The sequence below is a fragment of the Carassius gibelio genome, chromosome A16 (assembly GCF_023724105.1).
Source record: "Carassius gibelio isolate Cgi1373 ecotype wild population from Czech Republic chromosome A16, carGib1.2-hapl.c, whole genome shotgun sequence".
Lineage (NCBI taxonomy): Eukaryota > Metazoa > Chordata > Actinopteri > Cypriniformes > Cyprinidae > Carassius > Carassius gibelio.
In genome coordinates this window covers 12,084,190-12,101,484 of record NC_068386.1, presented here as the reverse complement: position 1 = coordinate 12,101,484, position 17,295 = coordinate 12,084,190, and the positions used below count along the sequence as shown (strand labels likewise).

Sequence of the window (17,295 nt, the reverse complement as noted above, 5' to 3'; positions counted from 1 at the left end):
TATTTTTATGTGTAGTACATTTGCATATGAAGTGCGTTTGTTGAAAAAGCTGACAGTTTCTTAATTGAAACACTTTTTCAGTGCATTTGGCGTCTAGTTCAACTTAATTACGGTCGAGTAAGATGCAGTTCCTCTTCAGGAACTCGAGCTGCGTCGAAACGCTTTGGGGAACGCGTTTAGCGTGAGCGACTCTGAATATGATATCTAATCTGTCTTATAGAAGAGTGTGACGTCACGGGCGAGGTGACGTAAGCGACCATGAAGCTATAAAGGCACGAGCCGCACAGCTGGCATCAGCTTCTGCGTTTTCAGCAAGCGCTCTGTGTATGCATGTCATTCTGTCTTGTCAGTCTTATTTATTGTTGTTTGTCACTATTAGCTCCTTGAAAAGTAAGCAATAGTCAAAGAGCAAAGCTAAGACGAGACATCTGAAAGGCGAATCCAGATCGCGTTTCAGATTGTGTGTTCATCACGAGTGAGAATACACGGTCTGTGCGCGGTCTGCCTGGGATTGAGGCACGCTGTTTCGGCTCTTGAGGGAGCCGACTGCCTGCACTGGTACAAGCCAGTGTGGACGCTTCGATCCCGGAGGACTCTCTCGAGGGGGAGTCTTCGCCAGCGTTCCTCGCGGTGTCGGTCCTGCTTTCGCCGAGGTGGAGCGGCGCCTGCACTCGCTGGGTTCGCAGATAGATCTGCTGGAGGGTGGGGAGACGGGCGCGTCCCTATCTCCTACCTCACCCGCCAGATCTGCCCGATTTCCGGGTGCGGAAGCCCGAGTGCTCGGTCCTTCCCCCCGAGTGACGGCCGTGACGCACCGCCTTTTTTTCTCCGAGGAGATTAAAACGGAGGGCGTCGATGAGATCGCAGTTGCACAAACATAAGCTGCATAAACATCAGCTGCACAGACAAACAGTTACACAAGCATCAGTTTCACAAACATATTATGCCTAACTGTATAACGAGCAGCATTAATGAGGAGCCAAGCTTACGCAGCCAGCTCTCGAAATATAAATAAAAATAAGGGGGCTGACTGTGCTTCTCGCATATCTAGGACGGATCGAAGACGGCTCTGCCTATCTCCACCCGTATTCCCTAGATTTAGAGTTCATCGAGGTTCGGAAGCACGCGAAACGGTTCCTTCCCCCTCTGTGAACTCGCAGCTGCAGCTACTTATCTCTGAGGAGATTTATATTGTTTGTGTGACTATGCGGCTCGCGTGTTGCCGAGGCAGCGCGTGTACTACATCATTTTCAGTTTTGATGTAAATCCAGAAGCAAACTCCTCTCATTAAGAGCAGTATATATTCCTGGGAAACAAAATACGGGAGCAGACATACTGTCGAGGCAGGGGCTGAGGCCCGGGGAATGGAGTCTTCACCCAGAAGTAGTGAAGCAGATATGGAGAGTATTTGGCAGGGCTCAAGTAGAACAATGCCCCCTTTTGTTCTCTCTAGTTCATCCAGCTCCTCTGGGACTGGACGCCATGGTACAGACTTGGCCGAGGCTTCGTCTGTACGCATTTCCCCCTATCGCTCTGCTCCCGGGAGTTCTGGCGAGAGTACGCCGGGACGGGGTCCGTCTGTTGTTAGTAGCCCAGTTCTGGCCGGGCCGAGTATGGTTCTCAGATCTAGTCTCACTCCTCGACGGCTCTCCGTGGGAGATACCGATCAGGACAGACCTACTCTCGCAGGCACAGGGTACAATAATTCACCCTCGCCCGGAGTTGTGGAAGCTGTGGGTGTGGCCCCTGAGGGGGAGCGCAACTGTTAGCAGCTGGTCTCTCAACCGAGGTTGTTGAGACCCTTCTCCAATCCAGAGCTCCCTCAACGAGGAAACTGTATGCCCTGAGGTCGAAACTCCTCACCTCATGGTGCAGAGACCGCCAGTTAGACCCAGCAAACTGCCCGGTTGGTACAGTTCTGGAGTTTCTACAGGCTAGGCTCTCTGCAGGGTTGACCCACTCCACGCTGAAGGTCCACGTGGCAGCTATTGCGGCCTACCACGCCCTTCTTGATGGCCAGTCTTTGGGAAGACACCCCCTAGTTACACGTTTCCTCCGCGGTGCGCTGAGGCTGAAACCTCCAGTACGGTCCCGTATTCCCCCGTGGGACTTGGGTGTGGTGTTAGAGGCTCTTTACAAATCTCCATTCAACCGATTCAAGATATCTCAGATAGACATCTGACTCTTAAAACTGCCTTTCTGTTGGCCATTACCTCTCTGAGGAGAGTAGGAGATTTACAGGCCCTCTCAGTGGCCCCTACCTATTTTGATTTTGCACCTGGCATGACCAAAGTGTTCATATACCCTCGAGCGGGATATGTTCCTAAGGTGCCCTCTATCACACCACAACCTGTAGTGCTGCAGGCCTTCTGTCCTCCTCCCTTTCGGGAGCCCGACCAAGAGAAGCTAAATTGTGTGTGTCCAGCTCGAGCGCTGGATGCATACGCCCACAGAGCTGCCCTGTGGAGAAAAATGGACCAATTGCTTGCATGCTGTGGTCCCCCCAAGAGGGGTTTCCCTGCTTCTAAGCAGACTACTAGTCGTTGGATAGTTGAGACTATCAACGCCACTCTGAGCCCTCTGGTCATCCCCCGCTGTCGGGAGCCAAGGTTCACTCTACATGGGGTATGGCGGCCTCCAAGGCCTTTTCTAGCAGGTGCGTCCATGCTGGACATCTGCAATGCTACGGGGTTTCCACGCCTTCTACTTTTGAAAGATTCTATGGCTTAGACATGCCAGTCACTCCAGGCACTTCATTCCCCTCGTCCTAAGCTGTGCTCTTCGGATACACACTAGGCAGGGGTTTGGTAGTCTGGCAGCGTTGGTACTCGTTCCCCAAAGCGTTTCGACTCAGCTCGAGTTCCTGAAGAGGAACGTCTCTAGGTTACGTATGTAACCCTAGTTCCTCGAGTGAACGAGACGCTGCGTCTCGAGGCCATACCCCCGGCACCCCTGCCGGCGCTTGCTGGTACTCGAAGCTGAAGCCAGCTGTGCGGCTCGTGCCTTTATAGCTTCCTGGTCGCTTACGTCACCTCGCCCGTGACGTCACACTCTTCTATAAGACAGATTAGATATTGTATTCAGAGTCGCTCATGCTAAACGCGTTCCCCAAAGCGTTTCGACGCAGCGTCTCGTTCCCTCGAGGAACTAGGGTTACATACGTAACCTAGAGACGTTTTTTTCCAATAAAATAATGTGCACAGAAGTGATGCAAGTGAGTTTGTCCCAGTGAGAAATAGAGAAAAGTAGTGGGACACACGGTTAACAGAGCATGTTTTTTTCTCCTCTTTATTTCTTTGTTCATTTACTCATTTGGTGAGATTCCACCAGGCCAGCACCAATAAACATGTCCAGTTTTAGCTTTTTTAAGAGGATTAACCATGAAAAAGAGAACTAATGAAAACCTTATGCTGTTTGCAGTTCATAGCGTTTTATTGTCTTTAAAGTGCCTTGCACATTGTCCTCAAATTCCACTATAGTGCCTTTATATCTCTGATACAGGCTCTTTACCCTGCACCATATTGATGGGTTTCCTTTAAGGTCTGTTAACATTAGGATTTTAGTAGCAACATAAAACCCTTTGAGGTCTGTTATCTCAACTGGGTGTGTTTGAGATGCAGATATATCAAAAGGCCCTACACTATATGAGAAGCAAGATGCTGCTTCATTGCTTAAGATTCTGAATAGCTACCCCTGCTAAAGGTTTATAAAAGTATCCTAATGGGCTTTTTTTCACATTGTGGTGAAAAGACACGTATGTCAATAATATGCTAAAGGATCTATCCTTGCACATCACATGCAGACAAACCTCTGCTCTTCCACATTGATTAATCCATCCGTGTTTGATCATTAGCACACAACAGAATTGATTTAATGGACTGAAGGTCAGAGGTCAATTACAGCATCTCATTATCTCCAATTCTCATTAATCCCAACACAACTCAGGGTTAAAGTATGTGTATGTGATTTGCCATCTATGCCACAGGACTAATTACTGTAATACTTTACAAATCCTAGGTTTTAAAAATCAGAGGATCCTTTTGCATCTTTAAATTAAATGTTTTTGATTCTTGCCCAAACATTCTGATCAGAGGACATGGGTTCTTTTTGACAGTCTAGAATACACTTTCCTTTGGATGGTTCAGATAATATTTTATTCTTCCTTATCTGTCATGTATTCATGAGGCAGATGTTTTATTGAAATTTCAAATTATCTTTTGAAGGACGAAATCAAAGGCATCATGAATATGAGAATATCCAAATGCTAATTATGGGTAGAGTGTTTAGACATGCTCATCAACATTAGCGACAAATACATTAATGTGCCTTATCAATCACATCACTCATGGAATAGGATTATACCATAAACATCTCATTCTATCAAAGACATCATAATGTTTCCAGGCTATAAGAGAGAGAGAGAGAGAGAGAGAGAGAGAGAGAGAGCAATGCTTTCTGGAGTAACACTTAATAACAGAAGAGGCTGACCTAGTGTTTTTAAAAAGCCAAACAATTTAGCATATTTCTCAATATCCAAGATGGCAAGGGTGATATAGATTATTTTAAATAAACTTATATTTCATTCAGTACTGATATAGAATTTAGAAAAAATTGTTCTGCACATAATTCAAATTGTATTAATTTACATGCGAATGCTCTCTATTTTCATTATTCAATTAATTCAATTCAAGTTTATTTGTATAGTGCTCTTTTGAATACAAATCGTTACAAAGCAACTTTACAGAAAATTACGTTTATACAATATTTAGTAGTAGCTTATAAGTGGTGACTGTCAGTTTGTGCACGTATGACAGGATTTTACAGAAATATTAATACAAGACGTAGTCAGCCAGACGATGAACATTATTAACCGCAATTATTATATGATGAATTCACACTTGTAGAAATATTTGTTAGTTCTATTTGTTGATTCAGGGTCTGTATGATTCTTGGAGTGGTACATTTTTAGCTAAGCAACATGCTAAAGCATTTTTTCCTTGTTCCCAAATGCAACACTAAACTTTAGAAGGCAATAAGACAGCGAGGCAAGTCTCTAGGTTATGTAACCTATCTATGCCATTAAGTGTTTTTTTTTTTTTTTTTTATAAAACAGCACTCACATTTGTATCTTTGAGTTAATATTTCAAAATCTGAAGACAAGGAAAATCTTGTCTCTATTGTTTTCTCATTCTCTCTGCCTGCCTTTTACACTCTTATTTAGAGTATTTTTATGAGCACATTAACGTTAATTGGTTAGGCTGCCACAAAATGATTCTAAAACTGTTGTTTAGAAGCTAAAGGCTACACCAATAGTTTTACATGAATAACAATTACATCAGCAGTCTGATTATGAATGAAGGTGTATTGAATGATGGAAGATTTAAGTTTTTCTGAGATTTTAATATTTGTTAATTGAATTGTGAGTTTGCTTGTCCATATCAATGTTGTTGTTTTTGGAAGGAGGAGGTTTTTATTCGAGTATACACTGACATTTCTGTGGTTCCACTGGTGTGTGTATACTGTGAAATCTTCTGTGCAGCTCCCTTGAAGCAGCCATCATTAGCGTCTTTTTTCTGCGTAAAGTCAGCGGGCTCTGTTGGGAGTTAGCTTGCTAACTTCTCACAGAGACAGTGTTTTTCCTGTCTGTGCTTGTCACCATGCAGCAGAGGAACTGTCCTCCTCTTGGCACTCCTTTCACACCCACCAACAAAATCTTGGTATGGTGTGTACATGCATGTGATTATAAAAATAAAAGTGTTTTGGAAGAAATAAGGTGCTTTGAATTTGTGACACACACCAGTGATAGCTTATCCCACATTTTGGATAATACCAATAAAAAAAATTAAAAAATATAAAAAACTGTGTTTGTCCTTACTTTAATGTGAGAGTGTTTTTATTACCAGATCAAATTAAACATGTATGTTCTGGGAGTATGAAGGGAATATAATGGTCCTGATGAAAGGAGGGAAGGGATGCAGTGCGTTTGTTACATTTTCATTGCCCCCCACGAGTCAAGACAAATATGGCTTCTCTTTTATTTCCCTACTGAGTGAAGTCAAAAATGTTTGGCTGTGTTAGTGTGACTTTCCATTCATGTCTGCTGAACAAATTCAGGCACCACTGACACTTTTATTGTTTTGTGATTGTATTTTGGCTTTGCTGATTTTCAGTTTACTTTGTTTCGATTTTTCCCCTCTGCCCTAAAGGGATGAAGTGATAAATAGACAGGCATCCATCGGTGTGGTCTGTGCCTTTTCAAAGGAGTCTTTTTTGTGAAAATTGATGGACTGTTCAGTCTCTATTAAGAGATGAAAGAGATGCTTTTTTTTATTTTATTAAAGGTGTCATAAGGCTATGAAAGGAGTGCTCTGCCCCAGTTGAACCTCAGGTTAGAGCTAGGTTGATGTTTCTTTTCCTCCTGACTTTTCTTCTTTAGGGCCTTTATCCAAGCCAAAAAAATGTTGTTCAAATTTAGAATTTCTCATATCGTTATGCCTGTTGTTTTCTCCTGACAGAGACTGAAAGAGTTGAAGCAGAGAGAATTTGCAAGGAATGTCTCCTCCAAGTCTTGGAAAGATGAGAAAAAGCAGAAAAGAGCTCTGAAACGACTGCACCAGCTCGCACAACTTAAACAGCAAAGAAACAGGTAAAACATTATATAATTCTAATGCCAATCTGATAATGTATCTTATAGTGCAGGATTTTTTTTTTTTTTTTTTTTTTTTTAAATAATGCATTCGCTGTATATTAGATTTAGCTCTGCTTAAGCATAATATGGTCTTCCATTCTTGCCAACAGTGATGACAGGAAAGGTCCAAAATTAAGGTCTACAAACAAGGATAAAGATCAAGTTAAATTCCCCTCTACTGGCAGTAGCAGGTTAGACACAAAACCAACAGCATTGTCAGTCCGAGACTCAACTGTCTCTTTGAAGGGCTTGTCCTCCACTCATATACCCACACATCAGCAGCTATGCCATGAAAAACAACCCTTACAGACTAAATCCTCTGCAGAACACCGGAGCAACAGGGCAGGGGTCTCATTCTGTTTCTCCAGGCGAGCTCAACTGAAGCTTGACTCCTGTGCATCTGTGTTTAGTGATGGACTTGAAGACACTAGTGACTATCAAGAGCTCCAGCGCCACAGGCACAGACTCGCCCTAGAGGACCTCTGGTCCTGCTCAAGCTCACCCAGAACCTCAAGTAATGATGGGCATGATCTATCCCATGATCCACCAACTCTGGAATGGGTGGATGGAGACTCTCAAACACTGCAAATAGAAGCACAAGCAGAACATGTGGAAAACTCTGAAATTAAAGCAAACTACAGCACAAGTGAGCCAGAGAAGCTGGGGTGTCCTGACACACAAAGTCCTAGAGCAGACTGGAAGCCAGCTGGTTCAGAGGACAGATTGCTTGATGGGGGGCAGAGGCCCAGGGCAGAGAGGGCTTATGGGGGATCAGAGGAGAGAGAATGTCTCAAGTTCCCCAGCCCTACTGTTTACACAGATGGACAAGGAACCATGGCCCAAGGCCAGCTCCAAATACACAAAGGCTTAAACCACCATACACAGAAAACCAGCAAACATGGTATTATGCAGAATGGGAAGGACTGTTTATCAGAAAAAGGGACAGAGGAGTATAAAATACACAAAGTGTGCAAGAATGAAATTACAGGTTCTTTCCTTAATGTACGAAGCAAGGATGGAAGTGTGATGAACTGGCCTTCTGAGCTGGTGCAGTACACTTCCGGCGAGCCACAGGTGTCTTATAGCTGTAACCCTCTATACCACTATTTCAAACAGAAGGAGGGCAAAAGCACAAAAGCTGAGCAGTCAGATGTATATGTTGTCGGCAAACTTGCAGGCCATAACGACAGGGCTGGGCAACAAACACAGGATGTTCCAGGAGGTAAATCAGGCATTTTAAAACCAAAGAGACCCAAACACAGGAGAAAGGGGGAAAAAAATAGGCATAAATTAGATGCTGTCAGGATCCAGGAAGCAGGCTGTTCATTCAAAACCTGCTCGCAGACAGAACCTGGAGGACACTTTGAATTCCAAAGAACTCCAGCTGACACGTCACAAAACAAGCAAGCATGCACTGAGAGGAGGCACAAGCTGGGAAAGAGAAAAAGATCAGTGAGAGATGAGACTTCAAATGAAAGTGACACCCCAGAGCACAGCCTCAAAAGCATTGTTGTAAACTCGCTTTCCGCCCCAGCACGTAAAAGAAAGCAATGTCAAACGATGAGGGGGTTTGAATTGGCGCTGCCCTGGCTAAGGCGAAGGCCTTTGCCATATTCTGTTCACAACACAACAGGAAGAGAGGATAATTATCACTGTTATGACGACAGCTATGATTCAAAGAGGGATGCTGCCTCAACTACCACCAGTGACAAATCTGGGTCATGGAGTGGCCTGTCAGACTTAAACTCAGATGGGGAATCACCTGTGTACCACATGGGGAGATGTTCCACCTCACCAAGATCAAACTATCTGTACCCTTTGAGAAAAGACCACAGTCAGTCCAGGTCTTACATTAGAAGTTCCCCTTACAATGAACCTTACTACAGTTACAGTCCATGCAAAGATTTTGAACATACAGGAGAAAGTTGGGATTACACAGACCCTTACGTCTACAATAACCAAAAATATTCAACAGTTTGTGACAGCCCAGATCAGCACGAGAGGAACAGTATCAGAAGGCACAAAAGGTTTATTGAGGAGCGTAAATACAGAGAGCACAGATTTCAGCATACAGGTAGGCAGTTATTTTATAGAGTCTATGACAGTCCTGAACCTAAAGAAGATGACAGGGACTGGTGGTATGAAAGGCTTAGCCCTGTAAGTGGGAAGCACCGGGAGAGAGAAGAATTTCCTTGGTCAAGTCCAGAAAGAAGTGAAGACATGTGGTATAACAAGCCAGTGTCCATTCATAGCCCTGGTTCCTCTAGTACCACTAGCATCTCTGATCTTAGTGGGAACTGGTTGTCTAATTCCCATGTTAGGCCATCTACTACTGGACAGAGCCAGAAACATTGCAGTTATTCTGGATGCCCACCCAAGAGATTGGTCAAGACCAAATCCTCCCATTCTCTTCTTAGAAAGAGGAGCCATTCACCCCCATTAGTTACAAGCAACCATGCAACTCAGCCTACGTCATTAAACTCAGGTGTTGGGATAGAATGTGTTAAACAAAAATCTAACCCAATGCCAACAGACCAGTTGGCTGAAAAAGATCCTAAAGTAAAGAAAGCAAATGCCACACCCATGTTTCCACTAATTGGTAAATTACCTTCTATTAAGAAAGGGGCAAGGAAAATGAGGATTAATAAAGATGATGCAAGTGCCTGTATTAGTAAACAGGTTCAAACAACTTCAACTGTTCCATCAAATCCACAAGTTATACCTCAATTTGACAGCAATACTTCAGAAGACTTACAGCATAGAGTAGGGCAAAGTCCCAGTGCATCACCAGTTTGTCTTGAAGTTGCCAAGAAGTATATATCAACAGAAACTTGTGCTTCTTTAGTTCTGAATCCAGACAAGACTTTGACACAAAAGCGCAACATCAGAAACCAAGGGGACAATGCAGAAATCGCTGGGATTGACTGTTCAAAACGCACCACCCCTCCCCTTTCAGAGCAACCAATCACCTTCACTGATGACGAGATTGAGAAGTACAGATTGCTTCAACTCCAGGCTCAACAGCACATGCAGCAGCAGCACCTTCAGAATCAAGCATCTGTAGACATGACACATTTACCAGTACCAACTCCAGAGCCACCCGACCAGACCATTCTTTCAGCCTGTCTGCCATACAGCATACTCAAGCCCTCTTCTACACCCTCTTCTATTGCTCCTCATCCCTCCTCTGTTACCCTGCTTACTCCCCTTCACGCCTCTATCTCTCAGCCCCGTTTTGCCCCTCCAATTCCTGCTGCCTTTTTTCCAGCGCTGCCTGCTACTATGTTGGCAGCTCAACCCCTCCACCTGATCCCAGCCTCATCCCTCCACCCAGTTCACCCTCACCATCATGTTCCTGGGTTAACTCTCCACCCCCTGCCTCGTGTTTCTCTGCTTCCCACGATGCTCAGTCCAATGCCCATGGCTGCAGCTGCCGCCGCTGCTGTTGCTGCTGCCAGTACTCTGCAGATCCACCCCCTACTACACCCTCTGTTCCACAGCCAAGACCTTCAACGCCACCCTGGACCAACCAGCTAGCTCTGTGCAGTGAACTTTCTGAAGTTTAGGTTCTACTTTCAGCCAAAGTTCATGTTGAGAAGTGATTGATTTTTGTTCCATCTCTATTTGTTGCAGTGTAGACTCAAGGATAGCGGGACTTTTTACTTTGTTGTTTACTAGTTGTTTACTGTTACATTATTTAGCCATCTATCATCTCCCCGCATTAATACACAGATGAAATTCTCCTGCCTCAGCACACTGTGATTTATCAGCAGTTGAGCCCAATCAGCAGTTGGCTGAAATTAAGCATAACCTGAAGTCAAATGCAAATGTTAATGCCTTCTTCAATTAGTAATAAGTATAATTAGCATATTTTTACAGTTAGGCTACCCAGCAAGTGTTCAAAAGGATTTTATTTATGAAGAACTTAGTGGAGATACCCTTGAGCAACCTTAAACTGACTAAGCAAAATGTACATGAAAATTCGAAATAATTCAGAATTAAATTCAGAGAAACATTTTTACAATATGTAAATGTACATCATTATTTGGTGCAGAAATAAAGCATGTGATTGAGCTATTGTATCTCTTAATGGATTTAGCAGTGTTCACCACTTTGGTTGAAAATGTCCCGTTTTTAATTTAAAATATTTTTTCTGTGTAGAGTAAGTTTGTTCTTGCTCAGCTGTAGTGTGGACATGCAATAATGTTTTTTCAATCTATTTAAAATGTAAAATCTTGAACAGTATTTATGTATTCATACTTTGTAATGTAAGTAATAACAAATAACATGCACTTGATTGTTCATACATGTTTAAGATGCTTTTTATTCTCTCTTATTTTGGTAGAGCCAGACATACTTTCATCTGTAAGATAATGTCATGGTAATAATAATAAATTAAATGTCATTCCAAGAAATGACAGTTTTGTTACTAGTGTCTTTGAAGTCTATAATTTGACTCAAGGCTTTTAAGGTTCAGGACTTTTATACTTTGAAAGACACAGAGTAGCAATTACCATTTTGCCTGGAGGAGGACTGTGGCTGAATTGGCATATACCTACCTCTAAAAAAAAACAAAAAAACAATCCTCCAGAAAATAGCATAATACATGTCAAATTCAGTGATTGTTAACGCCTTCATTTCAAATGAGCAGTGCTTCATTGCTTAGATCTAAGGGACTGGGAGTTTGTGTTAATGATGCTTCTCATTGCCAGCAGTGGCCCAATAACACAACTGTGCATTTGCACTAATTAACTCTCTAGAGTTACCACAGATTGGTGATTCATATGTCCAAACTCAAATCTCAAATTGTGTTGGGCCTGTCCTTTAGGAAACACATAATGAAGGCAAAGTTGTGTCCTGTTGGACAGGTGCCGTGGTCAATTCTCATGTAAAAAAGATTCTGAGAAGCTGACAAGATGTGTTGTTTGGTTCTAGACAACATTATGAGTTCAGTGAACAGAATGGTTTTCTCTTTTTGAGTGCACTTCATGTTGGAAATGCTAGGCGATTACAAAAGTTTCCAATGATGGTCTATTGATTATAAGGCACAAAGTGTCCTACACAACAAACATAGAATTGCAACCTTCATTACTCCAGCAAGCACTTTTGGTTGTTTGGTTGCTTCCACTGGAAAGTACAAACATGAAAATAGAAATGATGGCTGAGTTGATGGCCTTCTAATGATTTTGAGAGACTCAATTGATTTTTCTGACAACCTCAACAAGGATTCATGCAGATATTCGGCTACCTTTAGGGAGAGCCATAAAGGGAAGCAGTGCGTGGAATGGTTGCCCTCCCATGCCCCAAATACATCCTCTCTGCTGAAAAACCTGCTGCCACTTGCTCGTACTCCACAGGAAAGTAGATCAAACAGACTGTATGAAATAGAGAGCGGGGATAATTAGCAGATGTTACAAAATAAACTAATTCTATGCAACCAACCAAACTTACTGATTAATACTGAATTTTCCCACTTAAAAAAAAAATAAAAAAAAATTAAATGTGAAAAGGGAGTGGTGGAACATGAAAGATGAAGAGAAGATGAGATGTACTGATCAGTGAAAACAAGAGGAATCAAAATAGTTAGAAGCTTCGAGCATTTACATCAGGGTGAAGTGTGTTTGATGTACATCAGTTCTTCTGATATGACCACAGAAATCCATATTCCATATCACTAAGCCTTGGAGCTAAATATAATCACATAAGGGTTATATAATGTAAAGTTTGTACTTTTTCTGGAGCCAAACTTTTCCCTCATTATTAATTTCTTCTACAGTAACTATGAGGCATACAGTAAGACAGAAGAACACTGCATGCCCCTCACAGTCTAGTGCCCTGCCAGCCGCTTATTTAATATGCCATTGAAGTAGGGAGCCACTGCTTGCTGCTCAACGCCTGTGGGGGCCACTCAGAATCTGTTTAGCGTGTATCAAAGCTATAGGACATCACCATCTCCACTGCTAAATGCCCAGTATGGTGCAGACAGTGTACATATCTTCCTTGCTCATTCTTCCATTCTTAGCTTGCACCCTCCGGTGATAGTGTCTTACTGACACCACCCACAACAATCACTGAAAAATATAATCTATTCAGAGCAGTATTAAGCCACTTTTTATCACTGTGAATTATTTTTCAGTTATTCATGTGATTCTTTGATTTAATTTTTTATTATGTATATGTCTTCACATTTCCTCATAAAGTCCAGGGAGAGCAGACAGAAAGATGACCAAGGGAACTGACTCCCTGCGGTTTTTTGAGGGGTACCAAGCAAATTGTTTTCTCTGCTGTAATAGCCCACATTGTAATTGTGCACTGAGGGTAGGAATTAATTGCCGTTGATAGCTCTGTTTATTGCCACATGCTGTCTGAAATGTTTGATTCTAAGTGCTAGTTTGTCAAGGATGCAGTGGACAAACACAATATTTAACTCAAATGTATTTCAGCACATTTAGCTCCTGGTTTAACTGATTATTTAATAGTGCTGTTCAGTTATGATGTCATTTTTGGCAATTTTTTGGCTAAAATTCTTTTGATAAATTTCATGTTTTTAAAATGGCAGTTTTTTATTTGAGTAAAATGAAGGCTTTGTAGACCCTCATATATAAAGTATATATATAAAAAGTATTATATGTAGGATTGGTAAGTCTGATTATTTTTAGTGAATAAGATTGTCCTAAACAGAGTTCTAAAATTTAAGAGCTCTAACATTTTATTCATTCTAGTGAATTGGTTCCTCATTTTTTTTTTTTTTTTTTTTGTTGAACATTTGTGTTTTTAGAATAGCAGGAAATTAAAGTCTGTCGAGACTTGAAAAGTCCTGAACAGCCCTCTGTCTGATAAGTGCAATTGTAAAATTGTATTCATGCTAATGAATTGGTTCCTTCAGATGAACTGGCCAAAGAATGGTGTCTTTCATTATAGACAAAAAATTATTTAGTCATTACTTCATAAACTATTGTAGTGTTCTCTAGTTTTTAGTTGTATTTATAGAATTATATTGTTGATTTATTAGCTGATGTTATCACCTTTGAGAACATTTATTGATTTAATGCCAGAAAAATTGCAGCTCTAATTAAATTATAAAATTGTGTATTACTTCATATTGTAAGTAGATTTAATGTTGTAAGCAACTTTATCTGCTTGGATATTTTAATGTATGAGTAGCTTTGCAAACTACAGTGTAGCTTCCACACAGATTTTGTTGTTACATGATGCAGACAAACATGATGCAACTGTTCAGTTAATTCACCAATGGATATTGCCGATGGAATCTCTAATGGTTGATCTGTTAGAAACACCGTGCTATTAAATCTTACCTAACCAAAAAAAAAAAAAAAAACATAAATATGGGACATTAAATCAAAATGAAAGCCAAAGCCCATCTGCTCATAGGCTAGCTCTTAAAGCCAGGCAAAATCCATAATGCTCAGACTTACAGCCAAACGGTGGAGAGATCTGACAGCCTTGGTTTGAGTAATCATCTTCTGCGCTGGCAAAATTAAAGTTAGGTCAGGTAGAGCCTGTTTTTGATCCAGCTTTAAATGACTTCACCCACCTGTGGAGAAGCACTCATCTGATTATTCCTCTTTTCCTTTATGTAAACCTCCCTTTCTTCTGGCTCCCTCTCCATCATCCCTCAGGTGCTCGACTGAGTCAGTGACAAAGAGTGAAATAGGCATGTGTGTGTGTGTGTGTGTGTGTTCTTGTACATGTATTTCTGCTCCAGTCCCCTTGGTTTGAAGTCTCTTCCTTTTCACATCACATATAATCCATGACTCTATTGGGGCAAATCTAATTTTATATTGATATATGTTGTGCATGTAAATCTAAGCATTTATGCCATGTTTATTTTTCCTTTCTTGAAATTGATGCAATGTCTGACCCCATAATGACGGTGATGTATTTAAAAATATTCAGTAAAAATTACTCATTTTTTGAGTCAGTTGCCCTCACCATATCGTTTTCCCTCTCCCCCTCTCTCTATCTTTCTTCTGCCAGGGAAATATTCAATGAAACTATATACTTTTGAAAAGCTTAATTTGATTGCCTCCTACAAAGTAAATGCTGCAGTCAACAGTAATTTCTAGATTTTCAAAAGAGCGTTAATTGATACAGAGCAAACTGTGTGATTTCTCTCCAGCACTTTTATCCGCAACCTCCTTTTACTGTATGTTCCAGTCACATTCCCAGAATAATATACAGTTGTTTTGCTGTCTAAAATTATGACTGCTTTCAATGTAAATGTTAGCCTATATCTATGTTTTCTCTAGGTTGTTGGTTAAATGTTAGAATTAACATAAGACAATAATAATGAATGATTTATCATGGCTGTGAGGTCAGTTATAACACTAGTTATGAAATGAAAAAAATATATTTAAAATGCACAGAGAACATTATTCAAACTATTTAGATAGTAAGTATCAGCTCATTTTATTTTTTTGAATAATTTACTAATAATTAATAAGAATTATATTAAGAGTTTTGTCTCTGTTAGCCTCTAACAAAATCTAGCATACACATACATTATAGCTATACTCCTATAATTCAGCAGCAAAACGCGAGTTGCATGTTTGATTATGCATTTTTATCTTTTAATGCTCCACTCTCATTTCCAAATCCCCTTTTCAGAAAAAGCCAAAAAGAGAGAATGCCAAAACTCATTTTAATAAAATAACCAGATTAGTATTCCTGAGGGTTAGTGTAAGCTTTGCCCTGAAGTGATCATAACTCATAAATACATTTTCAGGAAGCCACTTAGTCCGCAGCTCTTGTGCTTCTGAAAGACCCTCTGCTGTGCTTTGTATACCATTAAAGCCATAGAAATCTGTGAAATCAAGTCTATATGCTCTGAAGACGTGGTTGCACTGAAACTAAATGATATACTAAAACAAAGTAATTACCATTAGCCTGTAATGATGCAACTCTACAAGTCATGCAACAAAAACAACTGACATAAATCATAGAGACTGGGTAAAGTATCTCTATAATTCACATTCTCTTTATATTTGTAATTTTCAGTTGTATATATCTTATATTAAAGAGACAAATTGCCCAACAATTATAATTCTTTCATAATTTATTCATCCTCATGCTTGAAACCTCTGTATTTCCTCTTTGGAACATAAAGGATATTTTGAAAAATATCTCTATAAAGTGAAAGTCAGTGTGGTTCATTGTTGTTTTGGACCCCATTGACTTTCACAGACTGGATGAAAACAGTTTTTCAAAACATCTTCTTTTGCATTCCGCTAAAGAAAGCCATTCACAAGTTTTTACACAGGTTATGCATATTTGGCGTGCGGTCCAAATGTAGGGCTCATAGCTCAGAATTTGGCCTGAACCCAGAGTACCACAATTTGAACGTGCTCCTCCTGAACTTTGTTATACATCATTACAAGCTTGGAACACATTAAGGTGAGTAAATGATGACAGACGTTCCTAAATCAGCTTTAGATTTGTTACAACACAAGTTATTCATCACTGGGCCATGTTTCCCCTCTCCTTTTTCTGACACAGAGAGAGAGATTTTAGGGAAACTCAAGCAGTAAGAACCTTATCTCAAGGCACCATGCATAAAAACGAACCATCTCTCACCACGCAAGAGCACTACATCATGAAAAAAGCTGCTCAGTAGTTCGCACACGACCACAGCCTGGGGTTCGAGCCAGCTGGCTACAACAGGCAGCATTAGCAATGTTCGGTTTAGTTATTCGGTGCCTAGTGCTGATGATTAAAGAGACCCAGGCAATGGGCAAGACCTGATCCATGTGCAAGCGTTAAAGAGAGCGAGCAAGAAAGAGGGCTGAGGGAAAGAAGAAAAAATCAACTAAGAATATAAGAGAAAGTAAAGCGCTCACTAGAAACTTCCTCCTTTGGATTTGGAGCTGTATCGCTGTAGATATGCTTTTGAAGTTTATTTTTTTTCTCTGCTCTGAGATTTCAGAGCCAGAGTTGTGCTAGTGGCACCGAGCGCAAGGCTTTCTTAGGCCAACTAAAGCAACTGCACGTCTGCCATCTCCTTGATACATATTCATACCTGTGAGCTCCCCTCATGAGAGAACAAGCTTTTGAACCCGCATCTCACTGATCTGCTCTCAAGTCTCAGACAATCTGAAACTATGATATGCTACAAAACTTCCAGGGAAAAAGAGGAAGTAAAAAAAAAATGGCTGACTATTTTCATATCTTAAAAGAAATGTAGACGCTTGCGTGCGAGGAAGGAAGAGGATCAGTAATCCCGCTGGCAGATGATCATAGTGGGTCGAAAGGTGTGGGAAGATGTTCTCACTTATCAAATTGAATGCGCAGCACTGACGGTGAGGCTCTGACGGCCTCTCGCTCAAAAATAACACTCGTATCTTCCTGCGATGGAAAGATGAATAAGATGGAAGTCCATTATGAGATGGGAGGGAAATAAAGAACACTGAAAATTAATTACTGAAAGTTTGAAAATTACACATAGTTAGTTGGATGTGACTTTATTAGTAGTAATTAGTAGTATTCTAACTCACACTTTCAAGGAGAAGTATTTTAAATAAAGACTGAGAGAGTTATCGGAAGCTTAATAAAGACATGCGCCTATGGTCTAGATGTTTACAGATTATATT

The 17,295-nt window shown here is 41.0% G+C and overlaps 1 protein-coding gene across 1 annotated transcript in view; it reads left to right on the top strand.

Annotated features, from left to right (window-relative positions):
* The window catches only part of LOC128031219 (G patch domain-containing protein 8-like), a 96,454-nt gene extending 85,222 nt beyond the window's left edge, over positions 1-11,232 (top strand). The window contains exons 3-4 of the mRNA XM_052619501.1: positions 6,516-6,646; positions 6,799-11,232. Of these exons, the coding sequence (XP_052475461.1) occupies positions 6,516-6,646; positions 6,799-10,225 (3,558 nt within the window). The 3' untranslated portion in view covers positions 10,226-11,232. The remainder of the gene's footprint in view (positions 1-6,515; positions 6,647-6,798) is intronic.
* The last annotated feature ends 6,063 nt before the right edge of the window (positions 11,233-17,295 follow it).